This window comes from Salmo salar, unplaced genomic scaffold, assembly GCF_905237065.1.
Source record: "Salmo salar unplaced genomic scaffold, Ssal_v3.1, whole genome shotgun sequence".
Classification (NCBI taxonomy): domain Eukaryota; kingdom Metazoa; phylum Chordata; class Actinopteri; order Salmoniformes; family Salmonidae; genus Salmo; species Salmo salar.
This window is the reverse complement of record NW_025548272.1, coordinates 175181-197037: the sequence shown is the minus strand read 5'-3', so window position 1 is coordinate 197037 and position 21857 is coordinate 175181. Positions and strand designations below refer to the sequence as shown.

Below are 21857 nucleotides of genomic sequence, written 5' to 3'. Positions count from 1 at the left end.
TCTAATCTCGGGGGGAAATGGAACGGACAGCGCTGGGTAGCGATAAACAGTGGTGAGAACTCTGGAGAAGGGATACAACTCACCTACTGTTCGTGTGGAGGTATGTGCGTAAGCGGGGAGTGAGTAATAAAATGAATGTCTTTGTGTAATGTCATCTTCCCTGTGGCTCAGTTGGTAGAGCATGGTGTTTGCAACGCCAGGGTTGTGGGTTCGATTCCAACAGGGGGCCAGTACAACAACAAAAAATGCATGAAATGAAATGTATGCATTCACTACTGTAAGTCGCTCTGGATAAGAGCGTCTGCTAAATGACTAAAATGTAATGGACTTCAGAACGTTCTCGCGAATAAACTGTACAGAACCTTTTGCAGAAATCTGAGTCTTTGACTAATTATTATTAAACCCAGAGTCTTACAAACCTTTGGGCGATTAGTCGAAGCTTATCGATTTGTTAATTATTATCATTAGGATACAACATTATTCTGACAACGTTGTTATCGCAGAAACAGATTTAAACCGTACGAATTCCCCGGAAGTTTTCTTCATGATGTTTATTTGTATTATTATTTTCACGACAGTCTGTTTTCATAACCGTGGGTTGTACGGTAATGGTGCTAGCCCTATTTCATATAGATGTAACCTGTACTCTCTCTTCTCTCGACCAGGTATTCATCACAGTGAACTGTCTGAGTACAGACTTCTCCTGCCAGAAGGGGGTGAAAGGCATGCCTCTGAGGATCCAGATAGACACTTACAGCTATAACCATCGCTGCAACACACCCACACACAGAGCTTTCTCTGAGATCAAGGTCTTCTGTGACAAGGCGAGTCTCTCTCTCTTTGACCTTTAACCCTAAACCCCTCCACGGAAGGCTCTCTAAAACTATTTGGTTTTTAAATATACTGTATCAAAATTAAAAAATGTGTGAATTGGCAAATTTTTCTGTCCTGCTAAGAATTCAAAATGTAACGAGTACTTTTAGGTGTCAGGGAAAATGTATGGAGTAAAAAGTACATTATTTTCTTTAAGAATGTAGGGAAGTAAAATTAAAAGTTGTCAAAAATACAGGTGGGCTGGACTGGGGAAATGGGAGGTAGGGTGGGCTGGACTGGGGAAATGGGAGGTAGGGTGGGCTGGACTGGGGAAATGGGAGGTAGGGTGGGCTGGACTGGGGAAATGGGAGGTAGGGGTGGGCTGGACTGGGGAAATGGGAGGTAGGGGTGGGCTGGACTGGGGAAATGGGAGGTAGGGTGGGCTGGACTGGGGAAATGGGAGGTAGGGTGGGCTGGACTGGGGGTGGGCTGGGGAGATGGGAGGTGGGCTGGACTGGGGAGGTGGGCTGGACTGGGGGTTGGCTGGGAGATGGGAGGTGGGCTGGACTGGTGGTGGGCTGGGGAGATGGGAGGTGGACTGGGGAGATGGGAGGTGGACTGGGGGTTGGCTGGACTGGGGGTGGGCTGGGGAGATGGGAGGTGGACTGGGGGTTGGCTGGACTGGGGGTGGACTGGGGAGATGGGAGGTGGGGTGGGCTGGGGAGGTGGGCTGGACTGGAGGTGGACTGGGGAGATGGGAGGTGGGGTGGACTGGTGGTGGGCTGGGGAGATGGGAGGTGGGGTGGACTGGTATTAATCATCCCATCCATTCCATGTTTCCATCTCTCCTCCTAATCCCTGGTATTAATCATCCCATCCATTCCATCTCTCCTCCTAATCCCTGGTGTTAATCATCCCATCCATTCCAGGTTACCATCTCTCCTCCTAATCCCTGGTATTAATCATCCCATCCATTCCATGTTTCCATCTCTCCTCCTAATCCCTGGTATTAATCATCCCATCCATTCCATGTTTCCATCTCTCCTCCTAATCCCTGGTATTAATCATCCCGTCCATTACATGTTTCCATCTCTCCTCCTAATCCCTGGTATTAATCATCCCATCCATTCCATGTTTCCATCTCTCCTCCTAATCCCTGGTATTAATCATCCCATCCATTCCAGGTTTCCATCTCTCCTCCTAATCCCTGGTGTTAATCATCCCATCCATTCCATCTCTCCTCCTAATCCCTGGTATTAATCATCCCATCCATTCCAGGTTTCCATCTCTCCTCCTAATCCCTGGTATTAATCATCCCGTCCATTCCACAGGGAGCAGAAAGGAAAATCCGTGGCGAGGAGAGGAAGCAGATCCGGATGAAGCCCAAAGGTCAGATAAGTAGTTTCCATGGAGATAATGGTAAAGAACATACCGGTTGCTATTAACCTCCTGAAGTTCTCCTGCGGTAACGAGAGTTCCTGTCTGAATTCAACAGGAAGCTATGATTAGGGGTTCAGTGTCACGTCCTGACCAGTATAAGGGGTTATTTGTTATTGTAGTTTGGTCAGGACATGGCAGGGGGTGTTTGTTTAGAGTGTTTCGGGGTTTGTCGGGCTATGTTCTATGTTAGTTTATTTCTATGTTAGTTCTAGTATGTCTATTTCTATGTGGTGTTTTATTGGGTTGGACCTTCAATTGGAAGCAGCTGCTCCTCGTTGCCTCTAATTGAAGGTCCTATTTAAGAGGGGTGTTTTTTTTCTATGGGATTTTGTGGGTAGTTATTCCTCGTTTAGTGTTTGTTGCTGTCACGGTTGTCGTAAGGAGAGGACCAAAATGCAGCAGGGAAGTGTACACTCATCTTCTTTATTACGGACAAAGAAGGAAAAACCAAAATAAACACGTATACAAAAAACACAAACGAACTAGACAGTCTTGTCAGGCAACATACAGCAAAAAACAAGAAACAATCTCCCACCAACACTAAACCAAACACATACCCATATATAGGACTCCCAATCAGAGGCAACAGAAAACAACTGCCTCCAATTGAGAGTCCAACCCCAATTTACTAGACATAGATATACAACTAACCAGAAAGAACATAGAAATACTAACACAGAACATAACCCGGAACTAACTAAACCACTACCCCGAACCACATAAACAAAATACCCTCTGCCACGTCCCGACCAAACTACCATAACAAATAATCCCTAATACTGGTCAGGACGTGGCAGTTGCACCTGACAGGACTGTTTCGTTTTTGGTCTAATCCATACGACAACCGGGACATTCAGACTGGTGCAGGCAGGGAAGGTGGATGATGGTTGCATGGATCATCAACCGGGACATTCAGACTGGTGCAGGCAGGGAAGGTGGATGATGGTTGCATGGATCTGAATCAACTGGACGTCAGACTTCAGTTTATGATTTGTTTTTCCTACTCACCTGTGTACCTGTGTAACTAACGATCGTCTGAAAGAGGGGACCAAGATGCAGCGTGGTTAGTGCTCATCATGAAATGTATTTACTGAGAACGCTTTTAGCCAAAATTACAAAACGACCAACAGTTCCGTCAGGTGCAAAACACTAAACAGAAATAACTACCCACAAAAACCCAAAGGAAAACAGGCTGCCTAAGTATGGCTCCCAATCAGCGACAACGATGTACAGCTGTCCCTGATTGAGAGCCATACCAGGCCAAAACAAAGAAATACGAAAAATATAGAAAAAAAAAAGGACATAGAATGCCCACCCAAATCACACCCTGACCAAACCTAAATAGAGACATTAAAAAGGCTCTCTCAGGTCAGGGGCGTGACAACCTACGCACCTGTGTACCTGTGACAGTAGGTGTGCCGATGTTTTTTTTTGTTGTTGTTCTATGTAGACTAACCGCGAGTAACCTTGCATGTTGTTTCTCTCCCGTGTTCCAGGGACGGCTGGGAGCCTGGCAGCGTTGGACAGGAAGTCAGATACAATGTTTTTCAAGTCCCTCTCTGACCTGGACACCCAGCCTGTCCTGTTCATCCCAGACGTCAACTTCGGGCACCTGCAGAGGACTGGACAGGTGAGAGACACTTTTGGAGACAACGGTTAAACCAGCCACCGTGACACACAGACAAATGCATGAGTTAATAATGACCAGAATGATCCAGAATATCTCTATCATTTGGTAATGAAAGTGATTATCTTAGATACAATCTTACAGCGTGATTCATCTGTCTGTCTGTGTTGTCCACCTCTAGGTCTTTGCCCTGTGATCCATCTGTCTGTCTGTGTTGTCCACCCCTAGGTCTTTGCCTTGTGATTCATCTGTCTGTCTGTGTTGTCCACCCCTAGGTCTTTGCCTTGTGATTCATCTGTCTGTCTGTGTTGTCCACCCCTAGGTCTCTTTGCCTTGTGATTCATCTGTCTGTCTGTGTTGTCCACCCCTAGGTCTTTGGCTTGTGATTCATCTGTCTGTCTGTGTTGTCCACCCCTAGGTATTTGCCTTGTGATTCATCTGTCTGTCTGTGTTGTCCAACCCTAGGTCTTTGCCTTGTGATTCATCTGTCTGTCTGTGTTGTCCACCCCTAGGTATTTGCCTTGTGATTCATCTGTCTGTCTGTGTTGTCCACCCCTAGGTCTCTTTGCCTTGTGATTCATCTGTCTGTCTGTGTTGTCCACCCCTAGGTCTCTTTGCCTTGTGATTCATCTGTCTGTCTGTGTTGTCCACCCCTAGGTCTTTGCCTTGTGATTCATCTGTCTGTCTGTGTTGTCCACCTCTAGGTCTTTGCCTTGTGATTCATCTGTCTGTCTGTGTTGTCCACCCCTAGGTCTTTGCCTTGTGATTCATCTGTCTGTCTGTGTTGTCCACCTCTAGGTCTCTTTGCCTTGTGATTCATCTGTCTGTCTGTGTTGTCCACCCCTAGGTCTTTGCCTTGTGATTCGTCTGTCTGTCTGTGTTGTCCACCCCTAGGTCTTTGCCTTGTGATTCATCTGTCTGTCTGTGTTGTCCACCCCTAGGTCTTTGCCTTCAACACAGAGGAGATGGAGAGGGAAGGGTAAGTGTAGCTGTATAGATGGAGAGGGAAGGGTAAGTGTAGCTGTATAGTTCTAATAGAGGGAAGGGTAAGTGTAGCTGTATAGATGGAGAGGGAAGGGTAAGTGTAGCTGTATAGATGGGGAGGGAAGGGTAAGTGTAGCTGTATAGATGGGGAGGGAAGGGTAAGTGTAGCTGTATAGATGGAGAGGGAAGGGTAAGTGTAGCTGTATAGATGGAGAGGGAAGGGTAAGTGTAGCTGTATAGATGGAGAGGGAAGGGTAAGTGTAGCTGTATAGATGGGGAGGGAAGGGTAAGTGTAGCTGTATAGATGGACAGGGAAGGGTAAGTGTAGCTGTATAGATGGAGAGGGAAGGGTAAGTGTAGCTGTATAGATGGAGAGGGAAGGGTAAGTGTAGCTGTATAGTTCTAATAGAGGGAAGGGTAAGTGTAGCTGTATAGATGGAGAGGGAAGGGTAAGTGTAGCTGTATAGATGGGGAGGGAAGGGTAAGTGTAGCTGTATAGATGGAGAGGGAAGGGTAAGTGTAGCTGTATAGATGGGAAGGGTAAGTGTAGCTGTATAGATGGAGAGGGAAGGGTAAGTGTAGCTGTATAGATGGAGAGGGAAGGGTAAGTGTAGCTGTATAGATGGAGAGGGAAGGGTAAGTGTAGCTGTATAGATGGAGAGGGAAGGGTAAGTGTAGCTGTATAGATGGAGAGGGAAGGGTAAGTGTAGCTGTATAGATGGGGAGGGAAGGGTAAGTGTAGCTGTATAGTTCTAATAGGGAGGGAAGGGTAAGTGTAGCTGTATAGATGGAGAGGGAAGGGTAAGTGTAGCTGTATAGTTCTAATAGAGGGAAGGGTAAGTGTAGCTGTATAGATGGAGAGGGAAGGGTAAGTGTAGCTGTATAGATGGAGAGGGAAGGGTAAGTGTAGCTGTATAGATGGAGAGGGAAGGGTAAGTGTAGCTGTATAGATGGAGAGGGAAGGGTAAGTGTAGCTGTATAGATGGGGAGGGAAGGGTAAGTGTAGCTGTATAGATGGAGAGGGAAGGGTAAGTGTAGCTGTATAGATGGAGAGGGAAGGGTAAGTGTAGCTGTATAGATGGAGAGGGAAGGGTAAGTGTAGCTGTATAGATGGGAAGGGTAAGTGTAGCTGTATAGATGGGGAGGGAAGGGTAAGTGTAGCTGTATAGATGGGGAGGGAAGGGTAAGTGTAGCTGTATAGATGGAGAGGGAAGGGTAAGTGTAGCTGTATAGATGGGGAGGGAAGGGTAAGTGTAGCTGTATAGATGGAGAGGGAAGGGTAAGTGTAGCTGTATAGATGGAGAGGGAAGGGTAAGTGTAGCTGTATAGATGGGGAGGGAAGGGTAAGTGTAGCTGTATAGATGGAGAGGGAAGGGTAAGTGTAGCTGTATAGATGGAGAGGGAAGGGTAAGTGTAGCTGTATAGATGGAGAGGGAAGGGTAAGTGTAGCTGTATAGATGGAGAGGGAAGGGTAAGTGTAGCTGTATAGATGGAGAGGGAAGGGTAAGTGTAGCTGTATAGATGGAGAGGGAAGGGTAAGTGTAGCTGTATAGATGGAGAGGGAAGGGTAAGTGTAGCTGTATAGATGGAGAGGGAAGGGTAAGTGTAGCTGTATAGATGGAGAGGGAAGGGTAAGTGTAGCTGTATAGATGGAGAGGGAAGGGTAAGTGTAGCTGTATAGATGGAGAGGGAAGGGTAAGTGTAGCTGTATAGATGGAGAGGGAAGGGTAAGTGTAGCTGTATAGATGGAGAGGGAAGGGTAAGTGTAGCTGTATAGATGGAGAGGGAAGGGTAAGTGTAGCTGTATAGATGGAGAGGAAGGGTAAGTGTAGCTGTATAGATGGAGAGGGAAGGGTAAGTGTAGCTGTATAGATGGTGGAGGGAAGGGTAAGTGTAGCTGTTTAGATGGAGAGGGAAGGGTAAGTGTAGCTGTATAGATGGGGAGGGAAGGGTAAGTGTAGCTGTATAGATGGGGAGGGAAGGGTAAGTGTAGCTGTATAGATGGGGAGGGAAGGGTAAGTGTAGCTGTATAGATGGAGAGGGAAGGGTAAGTGTAGCTGTATAGATGGAGAGGGAAGGGTAAGTGTAGCTGTATAGATGGAGAGGGAAGGGTAAGTGTAGCTGTATAGATGGAGAGGGAAGGGTAAGTGTAGCTGTATAGATGGAGAGGGAAGGGTAAGTGTAGCTGTTTAGATGGAGAGGGAAGGGTAAGTGTAGCTGTATAGATGGAGAGGGAAGGGTAAGTGTAGCTGTATAGATGGAGAGGGAAGGGTAATTGTAGCTGTATAGTTCTAATAGAGGGAAGGGTAAGTGTAGCTGTATAGATGGAGAGGGAAGGGTAAGTGTAGCTGTATAGATGGAGAGGGAAGGGTAAGTGTAGCTGTATAGATGGGAAGGGTAAGTGTAGCTGTATAGATGGGGAGGGAAGGGTAAGTGTAGCTGTATAGATGGAGAGGGAAGGGTAAGTGTAGCTGTATAGTTGGAGAGGGAAGGGTAAGTGTAGCTGTATAGATGGAGAGGGAAGGGTAAGTGTAGCTGTATAGATGGAGAGGGAAGGGTAATTGTAGCTGTATAGTTCTAATAGAGGGAAGGGTAAGTGTAGCTGTATAGATGGAGAGGGAAGGGTAAGTGTAGCTGTATAGATGGAGAGGGAAGGGTAAGTGTAGCTGTATAGTTGGAGAGGGAAGGGTAAGTGTAGCTGTATAGATGGAGAGGGAAGGGTAAGTGTAGCTGTATAGATGGAGAGGGAAGGGTAAGTGTAGCTGTATAGATGGAGAGGGAAGGGTAAGTGTAGCTGTTTAGATGGAGAGGGAAGGGTAAGTGTAGCTGTATAGTTGGAGAGGGAAGGGTAAGTGTAGCTGTATAGATGGAGAGGGAAGGGTAAGTGTAGCTGTTTAGATGGAGAGGGAAGGGTAAGTGTAGCTGTATAGATGGAGAGGGAAGGGTAAGTGTAGCTGTATAGATGGGAAGGGTAAGTGTAGCTGTATAGTTGGAGAGGGAAGGGTAAGTGTAGCTGTATAGATGGAGAGGGAAGGGTAAGTGTAGCTGTATAGATGGAGAGGGAAGGGTAAGTGTAGCTGTATAGTTCTAATAGAGAGGGAAGGGTAAGTGTAGCTGTATAGATGGAGAGGGAAGGGTAAGTGTAGCTGTATAGATGGAGAGGGAAGGGTAAGTGTAGCTGTATAGATGGAGAGGGAAGGGTAAGTGTAGCTGTATAGATGGGAAGGGTAAGTGTAGCTGTATAGATGGGGAGGGAAGGGTAAGTGTAGCTGTATAGATGGAGAGGGAAGGGTAAGTGTAGCTGTATAGATGGAGAGGGAAGGGTAAGTGTAGCTGTATAGATGGAGAGGGAAGGGTAAGTGTAGCTGTATAGTTCTAATAGAGAGGGAAGGGTAAGTGTAGCTGTTTAGATGGAGAGGGAAGGGTAAGTGTAGCTGTATAGATGGAGAGGGAAGGGTAAGTGTAGCTGTATAGATGGAGAGGGAAGGGTAAGTGTAGCTGTATAGATGGGAAGGGAAGGGTAAGTGTAGCTGTATAGATGGAGAGGGAAGGGTAAGTGTAGCTGTATAGATGGAGAGGGAAGGGTAAGTGTAGCTGTATAGATGGAGAGGGAAGGGTAAGTGTAGCTGTATAGATGGAGAGGGAAGGGTAAGTGTAGCTGTATAGATGGAGAGGGAAGGGTAAGTGTAGCTGTATAGATGGAGAGGGAAGGGTAAGTGTAGCTGTATAGATGGAGAGGGAAGGGTAAGTGCAGGTGAATTCAACTTCACCCTTACGAAAAAAGGTTGCAGTTACAGCAGTTCAACTGTAGAACGCTGCAATTACTGCGTCCAGAATACCACAGTTTACTGCAGTTACTGCGTCCAGAATACCAGTCTACTGCAATTACTGCGTCCAGAATACCACAGTTTACTGCAGTTACTGCGTCCAGAATACCACAGTCTACTGCAGTTACTGCGTCCAGAATACCACAGTCTACTGCAGTTACTACGTCCAGAATACCAGTCTACTGCAGTTACTGCATCCAGAATACCACAGTCTACTGCAATTACTGCGTCCAGAATACCACAGTCTACTGCAGTTACTGCATCCAGAATACCACAGTCTACTGCAATTACTGCGTCCAGAATACCACAGTCTACTGCAATTACTGCGTCCAGAATACCACAGTTTACTGCAGTTACTGCGCCCAGAATACCACAGTCGACTGCAGTTACTGCGTCCAGAATACCACAGTTTACTGCAGTTACTGCGTCCAGAATACCAGTCTACTGCAGTTACTGCATCCAGAATACCACAGTCTACTGCAGTTACTGCGTCCAGAATACCACAGTCTACTGCAGTTACTGCGTCCAGAATACCACAGTTTTACTGCAGTTACTGCATCCAGAATACCACAGTCTACTGCAGTTACTGCGCCCTGAATACCACAGTCGACTGCAGTTACTGCGTCCAGAATACCACAGTCTACTACAGTTACTGCGTCCAGAATACCACAGTCTACTGCAGTTACTGCGTCCAGAATACCACAGTCTACTGCAGTTACTGCGTCCAGAATACCAGTCTACTGCAGTTACTGCGTCCAGAATACCATGGTCTACTGCAGTTACTGCGTCCAGAATACCACAGTTTACTGCAGTTACTGCGTCCAGAATACCACAGTCTACTGCAGTTACTGCGTCCAGAATACCACAGTTTTACTGCAGTTACTGCATCCAGAATACCACAGTCTACTGCAGTTACTGCGCCCAGAATACCACAGTCGACTGCAGTTACTGCGTCCAGAATACCACAGTCTACTACAGTTACTGCGTCCAGAATACCACATTCTACCGCAGTTACTGCGTCCAGAATACCAGTCTACTGCAGTTACTGCGTCCAGAATACCACAGTCTACTGCAGTTACTGCGTCCAGAATACCACAGTCTACTGCAGTTACTGCGTCCAGAATACCACAGTCTACTGCAATTACTGCGTCCAGAATACCAGTCTACTGCAGTTACTGCGTCCAGAACACCACAGTCTACTGCAGTTACTGCGTCCAGAATACCAGTCTACTGCAGTTACTGCGTCCAGAATACCACAGTCTACTGCAGTTACTGCGTCCAGAACACCACAGTCTACTGCAGTTACTGCGTCCAGAATACCAGTCTACTGCAGTTACTGCGTCCAGAATACCACAGTCTACTGCAGTTACTGCGTCCAGAACACCACAGTCTACTGCAGTTACTGCGTCCAGAATACCAGTCTACTGTAGTTACTGCTTCCAGAATACCATGGTCTACTGCAGTTACTGCGTCCAGAATACCAGTTTACTGCAGTTACTGCGTCCAGAATACCATGGTCTACTGCAGTTACTGCGTCCAGAATACCACAGTCGACTGCAGTTACTGCGCCCAGAATACCACAGTCTACTGCAATTACTGCGTCCAGAATACCACAGTTTTACTGCAGTTACTGCATCCAGAATACCACAGTTTTACTGCAGTTACTGCGTCCAGAATACCACAGTCTACTGCAGTTACTGCGTCCAGAATACCAGTCTACTGCAGTTACTGCGTCCAGAATACCATGGTCTACTGCAGTTACTGCGTCCAGAATACCACAGTCTACTGCAGTTACTGCGTCCAGAATACCACAGTCTACTGCAATTACTGCGTCCAGAATACCACAGTCTACTGCAATTACTGCGTCCAGAATACCACAGTCTACTGCAGTTACTGCGTCCAGAATACCACAGTCTACTGCAGTTACTGCGTCCAGAATACCACAGTTTTACTGCAGTTACTGCGTCCAGAATACCACAGTCTACTGCAGTTACTGCGTCCAGAATACCACAGTTTTACTGCAGTTACTGCGTCCAGAATACCACAGTCTACTGCAGTTACTGCATCCAGAATACCACAGTCTACTGCAGTTACTGCGCCCAGAATACCACAGTAATACACCATACAGTAAGACTGGCTACTCTACTATAATACACCATACAGTAAGGCTGGCTACTCTACTGTAATACACCATACAGTAAGACTGGCTACTCTACTGTAATACACCATACAGTAAGGCTGGCTACTCTACTGTAATACACCATACAGTAAGACTGGCTACTATAATACACCATACAGTAAGACTGGCTACTCTACTGAAATACACCATACAGTAAGACTGGCTACTCTACTGAAATACACCATACAGTAAGACTGGCTACTCTACTGTAATACACCATACAGTAAGACTGGCTACTCTACTGTAATACACCATACAGTAAGACTGGCTACTCTACTGTAATACACCATACAGTAAGGCTAGCTACTGTAATACACCATACAGTAAGACTGGCTACTCTACTGTAATACACCATACAGTAAGGCTGGCTACTCTACTGTAATACACCATACAGTAAGGCAGGCTACTCTACTGTAATACACCATACAGTAAGACTGGCTACTCTACTGTAATACACCATACAGTAAGGCTGGCTACTCTACTGTAATACACCATACAGTAAGACTGGCTACTCTACTATAATACACCATACAGTAAGACTGGCTACTCTACTGTAATACACCATACAGTAAGACTGGCTACTATAATACACCATACAGTAAGACTGGCTACTCTACTGTAATACACCATACAGTAAGACTGGCTACTCTACTGTAATACACCATACAGTAAGACTGGCTACTCTACTGTAATACACCATGCAGACTGGCTACTCTACTGTAATACACCATACAGTAAGGCTGGCTACTCTACTGTAATACACCATACAGTAAGGCTGGCTACTCTACTGTAATACACCATACAGTAAGACTGGCTACTCTACTGTAATACACCATACAGTAAGGCAGGCTACTCTACTGTAATACACCATACAGTAAGGCTGGCTACTCTACTGTAATACACCATACAGTAAGACTGGCTACTCTACTGTAATACACCATACAGTAAGGCTGGCTACTCTACTGTAATACACCATACAGTAAGACTGGCTACTCTACTGTAATACACCATACAGTAAGACTGGCTACTCTACTATAAGGCTGGCTACTCTACTGTAATACACCATACAGTAAGACTGGCTACTCTACTGTAATACACCATACAGTAAGACTGGCTACTCTACTGTAATACACCATACAGTAAGACTTGCTACTCTACTGTAATACACCATACAGTAAGACTTGCTACTCTACTGTAATACACCATACAGTAAGGCTGACTACTCTACTGTAATACACCATACAGTAAGACTTGCTACTCTACTGTAATACACCATACAGTAAGGCTGGCTACTCTACTGTAATACACCATACAGTAAGACTGGCTACTCTACTATAAGACACCATACAGTAAGACTGGCTACTCTACTGTAAGACACCATACTGTAAGGCTGGCTACTCTACTGTAATACACCATACAGTAAGGCTGGCTACTCTACTGTAATACACCATACAGTAAGACTGGCTACTCTACTGTAATACACCATACAGTAAGACTGGCTACTCTACTGTAATACACCATACAGTAAGACTGGCTACTCTACTGTAAACACACAGTCCAGTTCATAGTGAATGATGGCAGGTCCTACTGCCTGTAAACACAGTCCAGTTCATAGTGAATGATGGCAGGCCCTACTGTCTGTAAACACACAGTCCAGTTCATAGTGAATGATGGCAGGTCCTACTGTAAACACACAGTCCAGTTCATAGTGAATGATGGCAGGTCCTACTGCCTGTAAACACAGTCCAGTTCATAGTGAATGATGGCAGGTCCTACTGCCTGTAAACACACAGTCCAGTTCATAGTGAATGATAACAGGTCCTACTGCCTGTAAACACACAGTCCAGTTCATAGTGAATGATGGCAGGTCCTACTGCCTGTAAACACACAGTCCAGTTCATAGTGAATGATGGCAGGTCCTACTGCCTGTAAACACACAGTCCAGTTCATAGTGAATGATGGCAGGTCCTACTGCCTGTAAACACACAGTCCAGTTCATAGTGAATTATGACAGGCCCTACTGCCTGTAAACACACAGTCCAGTTCATAGTGAATGATGGCAGGTCCTACTGCCTGTAAACACACAGTCCAGTTCATAGTGAATGATAACAGGTCCTACTGCCTGTAAACACAGTCCAGTTCATAGTGAATGATGGCAGGTCCTACTCCCTGTAAACACAGTCCAGTTCATAGTGAATTATGACAGGCCCTACTGCCTGTAAACACACAGTCCAGTTCATAGTGAATTATGACAGGCCCTACTGCCTGTAAACACACAGTCCAGTTCATAGTGAATGATGGCAGGTCCTACTGCCTGTAAACACACAGTCCAGTTCATAGTGAATGATAACAGGTCCTACTGCCTGTAAACACACAGTCCAGTTCATAGTGAATGATGACAGGTCCTACTGTAAACACACAGTCCAGTTCATAGTGAATGATGGCAGGTCCTACTGCCTGTAAACACACAGTCCAGTTCATAGTGAATGATGGCAGGTCCTACTGCCTGTAAACACACAGTCCAGTTCATAGTGAATGATAACAGGTCCTACTGCCTGTAAACACAGTCCAGTTCATAGTGAATGATGACAGGTCCTACTGTAAACACACAGTCCAGTTCATAGTGAATGATGGCAGGTCCTACTGTAAACACACAGTCCAGTTCATAGTGAATGATGGCAGGTCCTACTGCCTGTAAACACACAGTCCAGTTCATAGTGAATGATGGCAGGTCCTACTGCCTGTAAACACAGTCCAGTTCATAGTGAATGATGGCAGGTCCTACTGCCTGTAAACACACAGTCCAGTTCATAGTGAATGATAACAGGTCCTACTGCCTGTAAACACACAGTCCAGTTCATAGTGAATGATGGCAGGTCCTACTGCCTGTAAACACACAGTCCAGTTCATAGTGAATGATGGCAGGTCCTACTGCCTGTAAACACACAGTCCAGTTCATAGTGAATGATGGCAGGTCCTACTGCCTGTAAACACACAGTCCAGTTCATAGTGAATTATGACAGGCCCTACTGCCTGTAAACACACAGTCCAGTTCATAGTGAATGATGGCAGGTCCTACTGCCTGTAAACACACAGTCCAGTTCATAGTGAATGATAACAGGTCCTACTGCCTGTAAACACAGTCCAGTTCATAGTGAATGATGGCAGGTCCTACTGCCTGTAAACACAGTCCAGTTCATAGTGAATTATGACAGGCCCTACTGCCTGTAAACACACAGTCCAGTTCATAGTGAATTATGACAGGCCCTACTGCCTGTAAACACACAGTCCAGTTCATAGTGAATGATGGCAGGTCCTACTGCCTGTAAACACACAGTCCAGTTCATAGTGAATGATAACAGGTCCTACTGCCTGTAAACACACAGTCCAGTTCATAGTGAATGATGACAGGTCCTACTGTAAACACACAGTCCAGTTCATAGTGAATGATGGCAGGTCCTACTGCCTGTAAACACACAGTCCAGTTCATAGTGAATGATGGCAGGTCCTACTGCCTGTAAACACACAGTCCAGTTCATAGTGAATGATAACAGGTCCTACTGCCTGTAAACACAGTCCAGTTCATAGTGAATGATGACAGGTCCTACTGTAAACACACAGTCCAGTTCATAGTGAATGATGGCAGGTCCTACTGTAAACACACAGTCCAGTTCATAGTGAATGATGGCAGGTCCTACTGCCTGTAAACACACAGTCCAGTTCATAGTGAATGATGGCAGGTCCTACTGCCTGTAAACACACAGTCCAGTTCATAGTGAATGATGGCAGGTCCTACTGCCTGTAAACACACAGTCCAGTTCATAGTGAATGATGACAGGTCCTACTGCCTGTAAACACACAGTCCAGTTCATAGTGAATGATGGCAGGTCCTACTGCCTGTAAACACACAGTCCAGTTCATAGTGAATGATGGCAGGTCCTACTGCCTGTAAACACACAGTCCAGTTCATAGTGAATGATAACAGGTCCTACTGCCTGTAAACACAGTCCAGTTCATAGTGAATGATGACAGGTCCTACTGTAAACACACAGTCCAGTTCATAGTGAATGATGGCAGGTCCTACTGTAAACACACAGTCCAGTTCATAGTGAATGATGGCAGGTCCTACTGCCTGTAAACACACAGTCCAGTTCATAGTGAATGATGGCAGGTCCTACTGCCTGTAAACACAGTCCAGTTCATAGTGAATGATGGCAGGTCCTACTGCCTGTAAACACAAGTCCAGTTCATAGTGAATGATAACAGGTCCTACTGCCTGTAAACACACAGTCCAGTTCATAGTGAATGATGGCAGGTCCTACTGCCTGTAAACACACAGTCCAGTTCATAGTGAATGATGGCAGGTCCTACTGCCTGTAAACACACAGTCCAGTTCATAGTGAATGATGGCAGGTCCTACTGCCTGTAAACACACAGTCCAGTTCATAGTGAATTATGACAGGCCCTACTGCCTGTAAACACACAGTCCAGTTCATAGTGAATGATGGCAGGTCCTACTGCCTGTAAACACACAGTCCAGTTCATAGTGAATGATAACAGGTCCTACTGCCTGTAAACACAGTCCAGTTCATAGTGAATGATGGCAGGTCCTACTGCCTGTAAACACAGTCCAGTTCATAGTGAATTATGACAGGCCCTACTGCCTGTAAACACACAGTCCAGTTCATAGTGAATTATGACAGGCCCTACTGCCTGTAAACACACAGTCCAGTTCATAGTGAATGATGGCAGGTCCTACTGCCTGTAAACACACAGTCCAGTTCATAGTGAATGATGGCAGGTCCTACTGCCTGTAAACACACAGTCCAGTTCATAGTGAATGATAACAGGTCCTACTGCCTGTAAACACAGTCCAGTTCATAGTGAATGATGACAGGTCCTACTGTAAACACACAGTCCAGTTCATAGTGAATGATGGCAGGTCCTACTGTAAACACACAGTCCAGTTCATAGTGAATGATGGCAGGTCCTACTGCCTGTAAACACACAGTCCAGTTCATAGTGAATGATGGCAGGTCCTACTGCCTGTAAACACACAGTCCAGTTCATAGTGAATGATGGCAGGTCCTACTGCCTGTAAACACACAGTCCAGTTCATAGTGAATGATGGCAGGTCCTACTGCCTGTAAACACACAGTCCAGTTCATAGTGAATGATGACAGGTCCTACTGCCTGTAAACACACAGTCCAGTTCATAGTGAATGATGGCAGGTCCTACTGCCTGTAAACACACAGTCCAGTTCATAGTGAATGATGACAGGCTTGTGTGGCATATGGCTAATTTGCATATAGACCTACTGTAGCTCTGATTGGCTATGAACCACCGGTCTGCAGTAGACTCCGGTCCTGGACAAGACAGATATTTTTATTAAGGTTTATTTACTGCAGTGTCTTAATTGTCCAAACGCACGACCACTTTCTCACTCTACATTCACAAAACCTTACTCTACGTCATTCCCAAACACTCTATGAATTTATGAAAAGTTTAAAATGACCATGTCTAAGTGCTCGCTTGACAGAAAATATTAAAAACAGGTGTCGTAGTCTTCCTGGGGTTGTACACGAACACATTTTAATAAGATTTCATGTAGAAGAGAGGGTTGGAGAGAGGGTAGGAGAGAGGGTAGAAGAGAGGAGGGTAGGGGAGAGGGTAGGAGAGAGGAGGGTAGGAGAGAGGGTAGAAGAGAGGGTAGAAGAGAGGAGGGTAGGGGAGAGGAGGGTAGGAGAGAGGGTAGGAGAGAGGGCAGGAGAGAGGGTTGGAGAGAGGGTAGAAAAGAGGAGGGTAGGAGAGAGGAGGGTAGGAGAGAGGGTTGGAGGGAGGGTAGAAGAGAGGAGGGTAGGAGAGAGGAGGGTAGGAGAGAGGGTAGGAGAGAGGGCAGGAGAGAGGGTTGGAGAGAGGGTAGAAGAGAGGAGGGTAGGAGAGAGGAGGGTAGGAGAGAGGAGGGTAGGAGAGAGGGTTGGAGGGAGGGTAGAAGAGAGGAGGGTAGGAGAGAGAGGAGGGTAGGAGAGAGGGTTGGAGGAGGGTAGGAGAGAGGGTTGGAGAGAGGGTAGAAGAGAGGAGGGTAGGAGAGGGTAGAAGAGAGGAGGGTAGGGTAGAAGAGAGGAGGGTAGGAGAGGGTAGAAGAGAGGAGGGTAGGAGAGAGGAGGGTAGGAGAGAGGGTAGAAGAGAGGAGGGTAGGAGAGGGTAGAAGAGAGGAGGGTAGGAGAGAGGAGGGTAGGAGAGAGGGTAGGAGAGAGGAGGGTATGAGAGAGGGTAGGAGAGAGGGCAGGAGAGAGGGTTGGAGAGAGGGTAGGAGAGAGGAGGGTAGGAGAGGGTAGGAGAGAGGAGGGTAGGAGAGAGGGCAGGAGAGAGGGTATGAGAGAGGGTAGGAGAGAGGAGGGTAGGAGAGGGTAGGAGAGAGGGCAGAAGAGAGGGTAGGAGAGAGCGTTGGAGAGAGGGTAGGAGAGAGGGTTGGAGAGAGGGTAGGAGAGAGGGTAGTAGAGAGGGTAGTAGAGAGGGTAGGAGAGAGGGTAGGAGAGAAGGTAGGAGAGAAGGGTAGGAGAGAGGAGGGTAGTAGAGGGTAGGAGAGAGGAGGGTTGGAGAGAGGGTAGAAGAGAGGAGGGTAGAAGAGAGGAGGGTAGGGGAGAGGGTAGGAGAGAGGGCAGGAGAGAGGGTTGGAGGGAGGGTAGGAGAGAGGGTAGGAGAGAAGGTAGAAAGGAGAAGGGTAGGAGAGAGGAGGGTAGGAGAGGGTAGGAGAGAGGAGGGTAGGAGAGAGGGTAGGAGAGAAGGGTAGTAGTGAGGAGGGTTGGAGAGAAGTGTAGCAGAGAGGGTAGCAGAGAAGGTAGGAGAGAGGGTAGGAGAGGGTAGGAGAAGGAGAGTATGAGAGAAGGGTAGGAGAGGGGGTAGGAGAGAGGGGTAGGAGAGAGGGGTAGGAGAGAGGGGTTGGAGAGAGGGTAGGAGAGAGGGTTGGATAGAGAGGGTAGAAGAGAGGGTCGGAGAGAGGGCAGGAGAGAGGGCAGGAGAGAGGGTAGAGAGAGAGGGTTGGATAGAGAGGGTAGGAGAAATATCAAATCCACACATTCCAGTGGCTGCTTCGATAAGCTGCCGTGTGTTTCCATGGAGACGTAATGGCCACGTTTCCATGGTGACATAATGGCCACGTTCTGATGTAGGTCTCTATTTAAAACAGCGTGTAATGAAATCCTCCTCAATGCTGTGACTATTTCTCACTAGTTGGTCTGCATTTACAGCGTTTAAAGGACTGATGAGGAGTTAGAGCTGCTGGATTTGGCTGCTGTTTAAAACCCTTAAATGGGATCCTATTATCCTATCCTATCCTGTTGGCTGTTCGTTCCCACTGTTGATGTCTTCCTGTGTTTCAGGGGCGTCGCGATGAAGAGGGTGGCACGGCCTGATGAGGAGCACGTCTGTTCGCCTCCTCCTGCCAAACACTTCAAACCAGAAACCCGGAAGAGAGGTGGGTGGTTGTCATAACGACAGTCACGTCTCCCTGTCTACAGGGAACATCAGTCACGTCTCCCTGTCTACAGGGAACATCAGTCACGTCTCCTCTCTACAGGGAACATCAGTCACGTCTCCTCTCTACAGGGAACATCAGTCACGTCTCCTCTCTACAGGGAACATCAGTCACGTCTCCTCTCTGCAGGGAACATCAGTCACGTCTCCTCTCTGCAGGGAACATCAGTCACGTCTCCTCTCTGCAGGGAACATCAGTCACGTCTCCTCTCTACAGGGAACATCAGTCACGTCTCCTGTAATAAAGAAAATGTCCATGTTTGTTTCAAGCCTACTCAAATGACATCTGAATTGGTTTTCTGTAAATCAACAAACTAACTGTGTCAAGCCTTATTGACCATAATACGTCCTCTCTATTCCCCGTGTCTACAGTCCTGCTGTATGTGAGGAAGGAATCAGATGAGGTGTTTGATGCTCTGATGTTGAAGTCTCCCACTCTGATGGCCTTGCTGGAAGCAGTAAGTACAACTAAAAAATATAATCGCAACACGCAACAATAGTAAACATATTTCCGAGTTACAGTTCATATCAGGAAATCAGTCAATTGAAATTAATTAATTAGGCCGTAATCTATGGATTTCACATGACTGGGATTACAGGATATGAATCTGTTGGTCAGAGATACCTTAATAATGAGGTAGGGGGCGTGGATCAGAAAACCGGTCAGTATCTGGTGTGACCACCATTCGCCTCATGCGGCGCGACACATCTCCTTCGCATAGAGTTGATCAGGCTGTTGATTGGGGCCTGAGGAATGTTTTTATTGTTCATTTTTCTCCCATATGTCCTGGTATCCAATTGGTAGTTACAGTCTTGTCCCATCGCTGCAACTCCAGTACGGACTCGGGAGAGGCGAAGGTCGAGAGCAGTGCGTCCTCCGAAACACGACCCAACCAAGCCGCACTGCTTCTTGACACAACGCTGCCCGCTTAACCCGGAAGCCGGCCGCACCAATGTGTCGGAGGAAACACCGTACACCTGGTGATGGTGTCAGCGTGCACTGCGCCCGGCCCGCCACAGGAGTCGCTAGAGCGCGGTGGGACAAGAACATCCCTGCCGGACAAACCCGCCCCTAACCCGGACGACGCCGGGCAAATTGTGCGCCGCCCCATGGGTCTCCCGGTCACGGCCGGCTGCGACAGAGCCTGGACTCGAACCAGGATCTGTAGTGGCACAGCCTTAGACCACTGCGCCACCCGGGAGATGTGGTCTATGGAATGTCGTCCCACTCCTCTTCAATGGCTGTGCGGTTGCTGGATATTGGCGGGAACTGGAACATCCAGAGCATCCCAAACATGCTCAATGGGTGACATGTCTGGTGAGTATGCAGGCCATGGAAGAACTGGGACATTTTCAGCTTCCAGGAATTGTGTACAGATCCTTGTGACATGGGGGGCCGTGCATTATCATGCTGAAACATGAGGTGATGGAGGAGGACGAACGGCACGACAACGGGGCCTCAGGATCTCATCACGGTATCTCTGCGTATTCAAATTGCCATCGGATAAAATGCAGTTGATTTCGTTGTCCGTAGCTTACGCCTGGTCCATACCATAACCCCACCTCCACCATGGGGCCCATACCATAACTCTATGGGACATTTCTGGGATCTTTTATTTCAGCTCATGAAACATGAGACCAACACTTTACATGTTGTGTTTATATTTCTGTTCAGTGTTGATACACTGGAAACCAGGATAACTGTAATAAAACCGGCCACGTATCGTGACATCCTCTGTAACTGTTTTCACAGATCTCAGAGAAGTATGGAGTACCCCGCGAGAATACCAAGATCTACCAGAACAACAGAGGGTGAGTCATTCCAGAACAACAGAGGGTGAGTCGTTCCAGAACAACAGAGGGTGAGTCGTTCCAGAACAACAGAGGGTGAGTCATTCCAGAACAACAGAGGGTGAGTCGTTCCAGAACAACAGAGGGCGAGTCGTTCCAGAACAACAGAGGGCGAGTCATTCCTCTATGCTTGTACAAATGTTTTTTAAATGTAATTTTTTTTTCTTATGAAATGAGAACCTTTTTCTTCTCTCCCTCAGGATCCTGGTGAACATGAATGACAGTATCATAGACCACTATTCCAACGAGGACACCTTCACCCTGTCCATCGAGAGGTCAGCGGACTGCTTCCGGGTCACGCTGGCAGAGATCTGACCCTTCGTGAGGGAGTAGGGGCCTCACTGGACGGCACCCACACCTCAGAGCCAATGCTGGACGCCAAGGCTCCCGCTCCAGACGGTGGATGGGATACCTGCGTTGTTCAGTAGTTAATCGGCTCAACCCCCCCCAATAGCTCCCCCTGCTGGTGGAGACTGGGACTCCAGTGGGACATTAGGGGCTCTGATCTGCCTCTCTCTCTCTCCAGCATGGTTCCATTAGCTTCCTCCCAGTTAGTGCCTTCTGAACGTAATCCTCACCCCCAACCTCCCATCTCGCCTGGGCTCCTGACATCTCTGTGACTGAGAGGAAATGACATCTCTGTGACTGAGAGGAAATTACATCTCTGTGACTGAGAGGAAATTACATCTCTTGTGACTGAGAGGAAATGACATCTCTTGTGACTGAGAGGAAATGACATCTCTGTGACCGAGAGGAAATGACATCTCTGTGACCGAGAGGAAATGACATCTCTGTGACCGAGAGGAAATGACATCTCTTGTGACTGAGAGGAAATGACATCTCTTGTGACTGAGAGGAAATGACATCTCTTGTGACTGAGAGGAAATGACATCTCTGTGACTGAGAGGAAATTACATCTCTTGTGACTGAGAGGAAGTAACGCCGAACAAAACGCAGAGTCCCAAATGGTACAGAGCCCATTAAAGCTGAGGCTTCAAAGCCCTGCTGCTTTTAAAGTCCAGTCAACAACTGTTCTCGTAGAAGCACTCAACAAGACTGATTCATATTGTTTTATAGGAGATTTTATTGGATATTTTATCAACGATACAAAAACATACAGATACAAACGACGACGTAGTGACCCCTTATCCCCCACCCCTATATCCCTCCTCCCCACCCCTATATCCCTCCTCCCCACCCCTATATCCCTCCTCCCCACCCCTATATCCCTCCTCCCCACCCCATACCCACCTACCCCCCACCCCTATATCCCTCCTCCCCACCCCTATATCCCTCCTCCCCACCCCTATATCCCTCCTCCCCACTCCTCCCCACCCCTATATCCCTCCTCCCCACCCCTATATCCCTCCTCCCCACCCCTATATCACTCCTCCCCACCCCTATATCCCTCCTCCCCAGACCCACTATCCCCACCCTATATCCCCCCACCCCTATATCCCTCCTCCCCACCCCTATACCCTCCTCCCCACCCCTATATCCCTCCTCCCCAGACCCACTATCCCCCACCCCTATATCCCTCCTCCCCACCCCTATATCCCTCCTCCCCACCCCTATATCCCTCCTCCCCAGACCCACTAT

At 47.3% G+C, this 21857-nt stretch overlaps 1 protein-coding gene across 1 annotated transcript in view; it reads left to right on the top strand.

The window, feature by feature from the left end:
- The window catches only part of LOC106594825 (grainyhead-like protein 2 homolog), a 44797-nt gene extending 23334 nt beyond the window's left edge, over positions 1 to 21463 (top strand). Inside the window, exons 8-15 of the mRNA XM_045712139.1 lie at positions 666 to 824; positions 2145 to 2232; positions 3750 to 3883; positions 4822 to 4859; positions 18254 to 18348; positions 18780 to 18865; positions 20161 to 20219; positions 20459 to 21463. Of these exons, the coding sequence (XP_045568095.1) occupies positions 666 to 824; positions 2145 to 2232; positions 3750 to 3883; positions 4822 to 4859; positions 18254 to 18348; positions 18780 to 18865; positions 20161 to 20219; positions 20459 to 20573 (774 nt within the window). The 3' untranslated portion in view covers positions 20574 to 21463. The remainder of the gene's footprint in view (positions 1 to 665; positions 825 to 2144; positions 2233 to 3749; positions 3884 to 4821; positions 4860 to 18253; positions 18349 to 18779; positions 18866 to 20160; positions 20220 to 20458) is intronic.
- The last annotated feature ends 394 nt before the right edge of the window (positions 21464 to 21857 follow it).